Here is a 13,202-nt window from a genome sequence, read left to right on the forward strand (position 1 = left end):
AGATATACATAAACTGGCAAATTTCTAGGAAAATCGTTTTCGAGATCCGTGTCCAGGTTTTTGATGATTCCTGAACCCATGAAGAATTCGCAAGTTGATAAAAGGACGGATCTAGAGGGTTCATTTGCTAGTTTGCTTAAAAACAAACTGTCTTTGTTATCTGGTTTACAAGAATGAGGTTGTTCTGTATGGTAGAAGAAAGAAAGGTTAAGGAAACGAACTACATTGTAAGCTAACTTAAGTGTTTGTATTGATTGACTTGGCCACTCGCAGTTCATTGTATACTATAGACTGGCGAGAGATAGAGCTAAGCTCATTGCTAGTTTCAACTTCATGGCAATTCTCTTGAGTGTTGCCCGTCGTGACAGAACAGTGAAAAGACAGAGATCTTTGATGGAAGGCTGAAATATTCATTTTGATTCTATGAACCGTTTACCTTTCTACAGTTAACCTTCTATCTGTCTGGAAAATGGGAGAAATATACATTTAGTTGTTATTACTTGCATGCAAACATAGATTTAGTTCTTATTACACCCATGTCAAGATAGATTTAGTTCTGACTTTCATGTCAAGATAGATTTAGTTCTGACTGGATGCTTGATATGTTCAAATGAGAATAGCGCTGTTTTGTTGGAAATCATCCTTTGTTGCGTCCTTTGAGGTCCCTGTCTAGTGCAACTATTGGAGTAGCCTAATGTCAGTGGTCTCTCGTGCGTGCCATCAGACTAGTCTACTCTCTGGGATTTATAGTGATGTACTCAGTTCAATGCAATTCTATGGATGGCTGACTCTCCTGCTCGATTAAAGGGTTTCACCTACATGAACAGTTTGTATTCAGGCTGTCAGGACGAGTAAAAATCTTTCCAAGACTTGGCTATATGTATAGAGCTACATTGATCGTTTGCCCCACTGACCATGTTGCTCCCTCTCCTCTCTCTCTCTCCGTCTCTCTCTCTCTCTCTCTCTCTCTAACTTGCTTGCCTCTGTCGTTGGAAGAACAGATTAGCATTTCAAACTCATTTTCTGCATTGTGAGATTTGAGATGTTTTGTCGGGGCCCACACGCATTAAACACCCACAAAATGTTAGACTGAACACACATAAATACGTATAGAGAACACACACATACACACAAAGCACACACAAACATGCGCACCAAACACTCATTTCAGGAAAGAGATGCTTTTAGAAGATGGTTGAGACATTGTGACTTTTCACGCCGCATTGACTTTAACTGAAAAACCATTGTCTAAGTTTTTGTCTGGCCAAACGACAATAGTCCATATTTAAAGCATCTTTTTATGTAGGCAATTCATAATTATAGCGTATAACACATCATATCTTTCAATGCTTATAATTCTGCATTTCAGTGCACATTTTGTTATTGTCCATCTCGCGTTTGTCATTGTTTAGTGTCAGCTCAGTGTCTGTCCATCTCTCGTTTGACATTGTTTAGTGTCAGTTCAGTGTCTGTCCATCTCTAGTTTGACATTGTTTAGTGTCAGTTCAGTGTCTGTCCATCTCTCGTTTGACATTGTTTAGTGTCAGTTCAGTGTCTGTCCATCTCTCGTTTGACATTGTTTAGTGTCAGTTCAGTGTCTGTCCATCTCTAGTTTGTCATTGTTTAGTGTCAGTTCAGTGTCTGTCCATCTCTAGTTTGTCATTGTTTAGTGTCAGTTCAGTGTCTGTCCATCTCGCGTTTGTCATTGTTTAGTGTCAGTTCAGTGTCTGTCCATCTCTCGTTTGACATTGTTTAGTGTCAGTTCAGTGTCTGTCCATCTCGCGTTTGTCATTGTTTAGTGTCAGTTCAGTGTCTGTCCATCTCTCGTTTGACATTGTTTAGTGTCAGTTCAGTGTCTGTCCATCTCTAGTTTGTCATTGTTTAGTGTCAGTTTAGTGTCTGTCCATCTCTTGTTTGACATTGTTTAGTGTCAGTTTAGTGTCTGTCCATCTCTCGTTTGACATTGTTTAGTGTCAGTTCAGTGTCTGTCCATCTCTAGTTTGTCATTGTTTAGTGTCAGTTCAGTGTCTGTCCATCTCTAGTTTGTCATTGTTTAGTGTCAGTTCAGTGTCTGTCCATCTCCCGGAATTATTTAGGTTTGAACCTGAACTTCAGTTGAAACACTTCATTCAAACATACCTACTGAGTTACGCATTTAACCAATCACTAGACAGAGACCGTGTCACGTGATATCCCCGCTTTTTGTTTGACTAGGATGTCGTAAAAGGTTACACGTTTGTTTTAGATGTGTATCTTGAAGAGTGAGAGACGGAGAAAATGGCTGGCTGTCATTACTTCACACTTCAGTAAATCAGATACTTTTAGACAATCAGTTATTATTCTTACAAGTTCAATTTTTGACTTTCTTGACGTGACCTAATTGGCGACATTCCTATCTTTCATCCTAGTACTCACCCACCCTTCTCTATACAGCATTGCGCCATGTTCCCTTCATTATCTGTCCTACGCCCAATGTTCTGACCTGCATACAAATGTTTGGACAGTAGCTGGAACATTCGCAAGGAGAATTTCTTCTAAAAATGTTGAAATCAAGCGGCTTAAAAAAAAGGGTCTTCTTTAACATCTCACTGCAGATCCCAGTATTTGAAATTCTCCATGTTTGTTTTCACTTCATTGCGTTCTAGAAATAGTGACGAGATGAACTTATACTTTTTAGAAATGCCGTGAACAGTTAGCGTTGCATTGGATCAATGTAAAAGGTTACGCAAATAGTTTATAGATGTCTGGAAGTTGTTTCTTAGAAACTAACAGAGCAAAATAGAACTGGGATGTTGTGACTGGGGTTGGGGATCAGAAAGAAAGGTGGTTATGACCTTCACATGTTTATCTTCTTGTTCCTGTCACCTTTTCTAAATGCAACTTGATGAGAACTTAATGTCTCTAGTTTTTCAGACCGTCAAAACGAAAAGTTTTTCTTTTTTCACAGCTTATATTATGTCACTCTGTTTGACTCTGTTTGTTTGTCTGGAACAATGTTTGTACACGTTGTGTCTCTCACATGCAATATTGGATCAAGTGGAAAGTGTGCACAATGTTTTCTTGGCTAAACAAGAATCATAAAAAAACAACAATTTGTTGATTCATTATTGGTAATTAATTATTTTGTTTGGTATCAATCAAGGGAAAGAAATTGTACTTTGCAGATGTGGTCGCATGAGTTGAATTTAGTCTCCTTTTATACTAGATAGCCATGAAACCTTTAAGCTTTGATTTTCAAAAAAAAAAGTTTAAAATGTATGCGGAAACCAATTTTAAATCAAGATTTTGGACGAAAAAAAAAGTGTTTTTTCTAAAATGCACAAACGAAACGCACTATTGAGTACCTAATCATTGTAGTGCTCGAGGCTTTACGTATGGACTTCTAAAAGCGTATTTGTGTAATATGCTAGCCAATCTTGAAACGAGATGAAAAATGTTGTAATTAGGCACAGTCAAGAAAATGAAATGCTCTACTATTGGAAGACGAATAACATTTGGACATCATCGTGCTCAAAATAGTTGTGACGGCTGCTTCAAAATTTCTCAAAGCATTTTGTTTTAAAAAATATATACATATTGTATAATCATTCATATATATATAAATATATATATATATAAACAGTAGCCATTTAGCATCGCGCTAAGGAAGAAGTTCGAAGAAATGACTCTTCAGTATTTGTTTCCTATGCAATGTATTTTTTTCTCATTCCTATTCTTCTATTAACTAATTCGAGGTCACTCTATGCAATGTGGTTTATGTGTGAGTTTGTGCGGCACGTATCCGTGAGCAATAGCTGATCTTCATGGACAAGTTTGGGTTTGACCAACTTTCTCTCATCCTGTTTGTTGTCATAATTTGAATGGTTAAAAAAGTAATCACTATTTTTTTTAAAGGGAGGAGGATTTCGTGCAGTCTAATTTCTCTACAGTCTTTAAGTCCTTTCTGTGCCCAGACTAGTACTATTACAGAATAATGAAACTACATTGTAGAGTTGTTGTTCAGTTCACATACATCAGTAAGCGTTGTGTCTGCACTAAATTCTACAGAGGACCTAAATCCCCTGAACACATTTCAGTAATGAATATGGCTTCATCACATTAGTCTTAGTGCCTATATTGTTAGATGTCTGCTATCCACTATTTGTGGTCGATCTTCACTTAGTCGATATAATCCAATTATGAAGAGCACCGAGGCCAGACACGATGCTGGGACATTTATACAGTGTGTGTGTGTATTATTATATATATATATATATATATATATATATATATATATATATATATATATATATATATATATATATATATATATATATATGTAATGTATAACTGTATATATTGACATAGATATTGATCCAGGATGAACTTCACTATTACCCATGGGTACGTGCATCTTAAGATAGGCCGAGCAAGTCTTAACTAAATGTCAGCATGTCTTTAATGTCACGGAGACTCTAATATGCATTGTCTGTCTGTGTCACGATGCTATTCCAGTTTCCCTCTCTTGTGTTGCCATGTCTCGGTGCCTAAATTTGTTCAGTAATCTGTCAAGTCCTGGTGCCTATATATTTTCTTGTTTATGAATATATCGTGTCACTGTAACTCTATTGTCTAAGTAACATTTCATGTAACAATGTAAGAGTGCTTTTATTGGGTCAGTAATATCCTGTGGTGTTACACTTTGATTTGGTGCCACGATTGTCTAGAATTTTTAGACTATCTCCACCATGTTACACGTAGGCCAGACATAAATCAGTTAGGATTCAGGAAAAGTAGAGAAACGATTTCTACGCGCTTTGATTAGTGATTGCTAGAAGAGAGGAGACGATTTCAATATACCATTGTCGTTGTGTTGTTTTAAAGGTTTAGAATTACTTTAGATAAACGTAAATATATTACATGGCCATTAAAACATTTGTTTTTAAATTTTTACAGAGATGGGAGGCTTCAGGAAAATGATCAGTTACTTTCAATCAATGGTCAGCCACTAGAGGTCTCCCACCAGGAGGCCATTCGTATCCTGCAGAGTACTCAGGGCACTGCCGAAATCGTTGTGGCACGAGGCGTACCGTCCGCCTCCAGGACTGACCTCTCCATCCAGGTGAGTTGAGACAAAGAACTGGACAACAGAAAAGTCTAAATCTATTCTTGGAATTTCGCAAGAGTGTAAATCTTTATTTGCATGGAGTCTAACCTCCCAACAAATATACACAACAAGATTGAATATTAATTAAATTAAACTAAATTGTTGTATGTAGACATTTCGAAGTGCGGATATGTACATATTTGAAGATGGGGTATGTAAACATTTAGGGTATGTAAACATTTAGAGATGATGTTAGGTATACCTTTTAAGATGGAAATTGCACATTTAGAGATGATGATATGTACACAGAGAGGAAGGATTTTACACATTTTAAACATGTGTATATGTAGTAAATTATGTACAGATTGCATTATCAAGCAGTAAAATGGCTTGGATGCTAGCTACGTTTTACTTGGGATAAAACAATACGTTTAAACAAAGTTATTTAATGGCTTATTACGTCTAACCCAGAACACTGCTGAAATCTGAAAGTGGAACATTTTGGAATAAGTCACTATCTATTAAGTCCATAAGTAGAAACCAATACATGCATCTAATTAGCGAGTTAAAAGTCATACAGTTTGTAAGCGAGTCTTCACCCATATTTGGACGAACTAATATTGACCACTTGATCTTTATTATGGGTTGAAATAATCTTGACTTCGTCTTCCGCCTTTGTTTGAGCTAACTGTTGACTATCTTGGCTATGTTCATGTTTGATTACATTGTATACTATGTAAAACAAAAAGTTTTATTTCTTTGTTATTATTATTTTAGGTTTTCAGTTGACCACAGATACGTTTTAGGGCGGGGCTATCACTCAATCCAATTCTTTCATTGACTGGTTTCCTGGAATGCATTTCTCACCAGTCAATGAAGCGAACTATCGCCTTAACCAAATAGTGTTGACCGCCTGACCAGAGTCTCCCACTGTCGGCCCATTTAACGTCTGTCTCTAATGGCCTGAGTCACGTACAGCTTATGTCTTGGACAGTCGTGTTGGCTATTTATTTATTTATACTACAAAGTTGGGAGTTAGGAGTAAGTGAAATATGTAATGCTCTGAGAGACAGTATGATTGATGTATGTCTGGTCGTGGTATCCGACCCAGGCTCTCGTCTCGATGATTCCGGGTTCAAACCCTACCCACCGCCATTACCTGCTTTCCTGCTTCCTATTTCAAACTTCAAGCCGGACGGCAAAGGATGGAAAAGGCGGGTTTCAAACCCGGGACGATCCTGATAATCCGAAGCGCTTAATTCTTGACCAGGCAGCTTCCTAAAGTAAAGTGTCAATATTAGCCGCGAAAATGCTCGCAAGCCCAATTCAGGCTGGTGAAGGGAGCTTTTGTTCGCTTTTGCTGGCCTTAGTGTTCCAAGTGCGACGCACAACACTACTAGACAATTTCAGATGATGGATGAAATAACAATAGAATGGACAGATCGGTATATCAGATCGCCAGCGGTTGCTTATAACGAACGCTGTTATACATGGTGCTTAGTTTCTATAAAGCAAAATCTTTGTGTCGCGGGTTCTGTACGGAAAACTGTCTTGATAAATTTATGATGACAGTTAAAAGTCATCTGCAAACTGTACATGCATGCAGGCGCCAAGGTCACACCAGAAAGTGAAATTTGGTGAATAAATTTTTAACAATCATAGAAAAAAAACACCTCCTCATGCCGTCTCTGTACCTAATCAAGACCTACTCACCGAAGCAGAACGTTTTGGTGCAAAATGTTTTAATCACATTATATATGTTCATTGTATTATGTATTAATATATAATCATTTTATTATGTATCTTAAATGAATGATGCATACCTATGCACTGTATGTGTATTTGTGCTGTAACATATTTTTAAATGTAAAAGTTATTTTAAAAATTAGATTTAGAATATAAATTTGTGGTGTAATTATTGTTATATCAACCAGTTTATAATGTCTATAAGTTTTAATTGTAGGACAAGAAACAATGATTCAATTTGTTCACACATTTTTTTGTGTTATCTCCAACTTGAAATAACTGATAAATGTCATCATGATAGTTTCGCACAGCTCATCTGGTGTGGGCAGCATGTCAATAGCTGACCTTTCATAGTTTCTGTTTTACATGTTTGGATGTTCCTTCACAATTTTTAGCCCCAAACCTTCCCCAGGACGGCGGTGGATGATGACTGGCAGGTATCGAGACGATATCCCGAGAACATAGCACACGACCAGCCATCCATAGTTCACAATATACAATGGGGGAAGAATGTTACTATATGGAGTACGCGACGTTTTGATGAGGGAGCAATCTTTACACTGCTCATTGTGTCTGATGGTGGAGCAATCTTTACACTGCTCATTGTGTCTGATGGTGGAGCAATCTTTACACTGCTCATTGTGTCTGATGGTGGAGCAATCTTTACACTGCTCATTGTGTCTGATGGTGGAGCAATCTTTACACTGCTCATTGTGTTTGATGGTGGAGCAATCGTTACACTGCTCATTGTGTCTGATGGTGGAGCAATGTTTACACTGCTCATTGTGTTTGATGGTGAAGCAATGTTTACTCTGCTCATTGTGTCTGATGGTGAAGCAATCTTTACACTCCTCATTGTGTCTGATGGTGGAGCAATCTTTACACTCCTCATTGTGTCTGATGGTGGAGCAATCTTTACACTGCTCATTGTGTCTGATGGTGGAGCAATCTTTACACTGCTCATTGTGTCTGATGGTGGAGCAATCTTTACACTGCTCATTGTGTCTGATGGTGGAGCAATCTTTACACTGCTCATTGTGTCTGATGGTGGAGCAATCTTTACACTGCTCATTGTGTCTGATGGTGGAGCAATCTTTACACTGCACATTGTGTTTGATGGTGGAGCAATCTTTACACTGCTCATTGTGTTTGATGGTGGAGCAATGTTTACTCTGCTCATTGTGTTTGATGGTGGAGCAATCTTTACACTGCTCATTGTGTCTGATGGTTGAGCAATCTTTACACTGATAATTGTGTCTGATGGTGGAGCAATCTTTACACTGCTCATTGTGTCTGATGGTGGAGCAATCTTTACACTGCTCATTGTGTTTGATGGTGGAGCAATCGTTACACTGCTCATTGTGTCTGATGGTGGAGCAATGTTTACACTGCTCATTGTGTTTGATGGTGGAGCAATCTTTACACTGCTCATTGTGTCTGATGGTGGAGCAATCTTTACACTGCTCATTGTGTCTGATGGTGAAGCAATCTTTACACTGCTCATTGTGTCTGATGGTGAAGCAATCTTTACACTGCTCATTGTGTCTGATGGTGGAGCAATCTTTACACTGCTCATTGTGTTTGATGGTGGAGCAATCTTTACACTGCTCATTGTGTTTGATGGTGGAGCAATCTTTACACTGCTCATTGTGTTTGATGGTGGAGCAATCTTTACACTGCTCATTGTGTCTGATGGTGGAGCAATCTTTACACTGCTCATTGTGTTTGATGGTGGAGCAATCTTTACACTGCTCATTGTGTCTGATGGTGGAGCAATCTTTACACTGCTCATTCTGTTTGATGGTGGAGCAATCTTTACACTGCTCATTGTGTCTGATGGCGGAGCAATCTTTACACTGCTCATTGTGTCTGATGGCGGAGCAATCTTTTCACTGCTCATTGTGTCTGATGGTGGAGCAATCTTTACACTGCTCATTGTGTCTGATGGTGGAGCAATCTTTACACTGCTCATTGTGTCTGATGGTGGAGCAATCTTTACACTGCTCATTGTGTTTGATGGTGGAGCAATCTTTACACTGCTCATTGTGTCTGATGGTGGAGCAATCTTTACACTGCTCATTATGTTTGATGGTGGAGCAATCTTTACACTGCTCATTGTGTCTGATGGTGGAGCAATCTTTACACTGCTCATTGTGTTTGATGGTGAAGCAATCTTTACACTGCTCATTGTGTTTGATGGTGGAGCAATCTTTACACTGCTCATTGTGTTTGATGGTGGAGCAATCTTTACACTGCTCATTGTGTTTGATGGTGAAGCAATCTTTACACTGCTCATTGTGTTTGATGGTGGAGCAATCTTTACACTGCTCATTGTGTTTGATGGTGGAGCAATCTTTACACTGCTCATTGTGTCTGATGGTGGAGCAATGTTTACTCTGCTCATTGTGTTTGATGGTGGAGCAATGTTTACTCTACTCATTGTGTCTGATGGTGAAGCAATCTTTACACTGCTCATTGTGTTTGATGGTGAAGCAATCTTTACACTGCTCATTGTGTTTGATGGTGAAGCAATGTTAGTCCTCTCTGTTAGAATTAATATGCTTGAAGTATTCTCTATTTGGCAAATAAAACAAAGTTGTATGAAAAGTATCGCTGAAATGCGTCTGAAATCATTTTAGAATGGTCTAAATTCAGGTAGCGCATTTCCATCGTGCCTATCATTGTGTTTAGAGACTCACTCATCTTTTGATTGGTAGTTTACAACTAATGGATGCACTTTTTATATTCCTATAGAGGTTAAATGTTGCGCATAAACCCGTGCTAAGTGAATTCATTTTAGTCAATTTTCAGAAGAAAAAAAGATAGACCTCATTCACCAATCGTAAACAAACAACATTGAGTCACGTGCTTCTCTATCTCTTCTAAACAAATTACGATCTAATTTTAATCAACAATGTGACAGTTTTTTCGTTGTTTTATCAATATTATCACGTGACCGTTCATTTTTGGTGAATGAGGTCCATTAAAATAAATGTTGTAATTTATGTTGATAGAAGTTTAAAAAAAGGGTGTGGCCCATTTACTTTTGATTCATTTCAATGATATCTATTGATTTTTGTTTGACTGTTTTTTGTTTGGCCAGTTACATAAGTGGTTTAGAGCATTGTACTAGTTACGCGAATGTCGAGGGTTCGAAGCCCATTTTTTTTCTCTCTTAATGTCAAATTAAATATTAATTAATTATATTTTTAAACATTAAATTTGATTTTTTTTTTAAATTATATTAGGCCTATTTGTTTCTTATAATTGTTTTTAGACTTCTCGGCCTCTTACGGCCGCTGCCCCAGCGAAGACAACGGGGAGGCCTAGTGAGGAGGAGGAAGAGGAGGGATCAGAGAAAGAGGCTGAGGATAAAGTGGCTATTGATGAGAGTGAAGGCAAAGTTGCTCAGGAGAAGACAGACATGGTGGTAAGTACTGGTCTACCTAGATATCTGTCTATTGAGTGGGTGTACTGGTCTCGGTACGTGACGTTTTGGCGCCGCCGTTTTGGCGACAGGACGTTTTGGCGCGAGCCGTTTTGGCGACGGGACGTTTTGGCGCTAGATAACATTTGACGATAATTTAATAAGTACGTAGCTTTTTTTTTAATGAACCCTTGAATTCCAGCGACTTAGGAAAATAACCATGGTGTCTATGTATACGTAATCTAAAGTATTTTGAGAAACATGGTACATGTATTAAATGTTTACTTATATTAGCAAGTGTTTGGTATGTATAGCTGGAGATAGCATACAGTCATTAAATAAACCAATGTTAATGTAAACAAATAATTGCATCAATTTTTAGTCTTTCATCGTTTCATTTTGTTTTTAATTTTTAAAGTAATATCTTAAAAAACTTTTTTGAAAATAAAGTGTGCCTCTTAATAAACAAACATACACAAGCCAAAATGTTTATTAAAGAAAATGATGTGAAAAACAAACACACATTTACATTTAGTACGTGAAAAATATGTCATAACACAAACACTCATGCAAAACATAGATATGAATAATTCTTTTAAAAGAAATAATACAATAAACGTACATAATGTATTTCGCGCCAAAACGTCCCGTCGCCAAAACGGCTTGCGCCAAAACGACCTTCGCACCAAAACGGCGGCGCCAAAACGGCGGCGCCAAAACGTCCTGCTTCGTACTGGTCTCTAGCTGTGCATTTAATAATGATCTACTGATTTGTGAATGTTCATACTCTTTAGTTTCATGTTAGTAACTATAGTTTACCCTTTCAACTTTGCACATAGTCAAATGAATTATAGTAAAGAAAGCGAAAACCAGGATTAAACAAAAGACCAACAAAAACAAAGTTGCATTTCTTATAAGGGCAGGCAACTGGACTTATTTTTTACATTGAAGTAAAAATATAGTTATTCCCCCTTGACTTTCTCTTTCGTTTTCTTGTTCTCTCTCTCTCTCTCTCTTTCTCTCTCTCTCTCTCTCTCTCTTATCTGTCTGCCTCACTCTCTTTTACGTTACTAGAACAGAAAAGTACCAAATGAATGACCGAGAATATAAGATGCAACGTTACAAAGACAATTGAAGCTGATGAGCAATTTATTTGTTATTAATAGCTAATGAATGATAGATTTACAGAGATATAACATTTTTTTACCGTACCAATAATTTAATTAAATCTGACAACATATTGATACAGTCTGGTGAATTAGCCAAGTAATGCATATTTTAAACTTCATTCTAATTTGCTTCTTCGTTCTAATTTATTTTGTAACCATGTGTCCTTCAGACACAGAAGCATTTGCAAGGAGCTATATCATTGTAAACCTTTGTCTATAGGACCTATTTCTTTGTAAACCTTTGTCTTTAAGATCTATAGCATTGTAAACCATTGTCTATAAGAGCAATGTCATTGTAAAACATTGTCTTTAGCAGCCATGTGATTGTAAAACTTTGTCTATAGGAGCTTTATCATTGTAAACCTTTGTGTACAGGAGCCATGTCATAGTAAACTTTTGACTGTAGGAGCTATTTCATTATAAGTCCCAATGTATAGGAGCTTTGTTATTGTAATCCCTAATGTAAATAACATTTTTTATTGTTGAAATCCCTAGTCTCTCAAACATTTGGATTTGTCTAACTTTATGGTGGGCCAGGTTCAGCCTGATCTTGGAACTGGTCCAGTTGATGCAGGCAATGATCTAAGTTCACCATCACATCTTTTTGACCCCACTCGCACGCACACACACACACACGCACACACACACACACACATGCTCTCTCTCGCGTCAAGGGACTCCTAGAACTGTAAAGGAAGATCAATAGTTCTTAACTCGTCTCTTCAATCCTTAGATTTTAATGTGCTTCTAGAGTCGTATTCCTCCATGGCTTGTTTTGAGAATGGACGAACAGTTTGGCTTGACAGAGATACTGCAGAACTAGTCACACCTATCAGCTGATTGTATGGTACTTTAGTATGTCTATAGCTTTAAATAGAAAGTTGATTGCGTCAATGTTATAGTCTAAGGAAGGGCAGATTTTAGATAGTATTCAGTCATAATAAACATGAAGCTTTGAATGGTCGGCGCTACAGATGTTATTATAATATGTTATAATAAATAGCTTGCACATTGCAAAATAATTTGTCATTATGCAGGAGAAGCTTTATATGTATTGCAAGAGAAGCTTTATATGTATTGCAAGAGAAGCTTTATATGTATTGCAAGAGAAGCTTTATATGTATTGCAAGAGAAGCTTTATATGTATTGCAAGAGAAGCTTTATCTGTATTATAGTGAATGGTGGTCGATATAATGTTAGATGTGGTTGTTTTGCACATTACAAAATGATTGGGTCATTTTTATACGACCAAAAATGCTTAGTACGTGTAGGTCAGTGTTCTCACTTATACAATTGTATGATAGATCTAGTATCAGTCAGTTCTCCTTGCAAGGTCTTGGTTTAAACATAGGGGAGAAGGTTTCCGTGCTGCAGTTTCAAAAGCAGTTTTCAAAACAAATTGGCTTGAATCTGGGGCATAGGCTACCAACAAGCTTCCTCCAGGCGTCTCTCCAGCTGTCCCAACGTATTGCCCATCTGCTTGGCATCTGCTGCCAAATCGTGAGTGTACCAGGGAACGCTTGTCTTGTGATGATGGATGCAAGCCTGCGAAGGTTGTGATTCCACTTGAAATATTTCTCATCCAGCTTGAAGAATCCAAAGAGGATGGCGATTTCAAGACGAGTTTGAATGCCTCAAGAATTACAAGAAGCAATAGAAAACGATGTAAGTGCTGCAATTTCGTTTTAAACTGTCCACTTTGCTCAAAGCTTTGCAATGAGTTTGATGCGCCCAACAATCTTCTGCTATTTCACACTGAAGTCAGATTGATTTC

General features: G+C 37.7%; 1 protein-coding gene across 7 annotated transcripts in view; it reads left to right on the top strand.

Moving 5' to 3' along the window:
- LOC106060106 (multiple PDZ domain protein-like) overlaps positions 1 to 13,202 on the top strand; it is a 126,043-nt gene that overhangs the window by 33,585 nt on the left and 79,256 nt on the right. For all 7 annotated transcript variants that reach the window (XR_008778175.1, XM_056030816.1, XM_013217887.2 and 4 more), the window contains exons 6-7: positions 4,936 to 5,101; positions 10,110 to 10,262. Coding sequence is in view for 6 of the 7 variants with exons in the window: in XM_056030816.1 (XP_055886791.1) it covers positions 4,936 to 5,101; positions 10,110 to 10,262 (319 nt within the window). In the remaining variant the exon portion in view is untranslated. The remainder of the gene's footprint in view (positions 1 to 4,935; positions 5,102 to 10,109; positions 10,263 to 13,202) is intronic.

This window comes from Biomphalaria glabrata, chromosome 5, assembly GCF_947242115.1.
Source record: "Biomphalaria glabrata chromosome 5, xgBioGlab47.1, whole genome shotgun sequence".
Lineage (NCBI taxonomy): Eukaryota > Metazoa > Mollusca > Gastropoda > Planorbidae > Biomphalaria > Biomphalaria glabrata.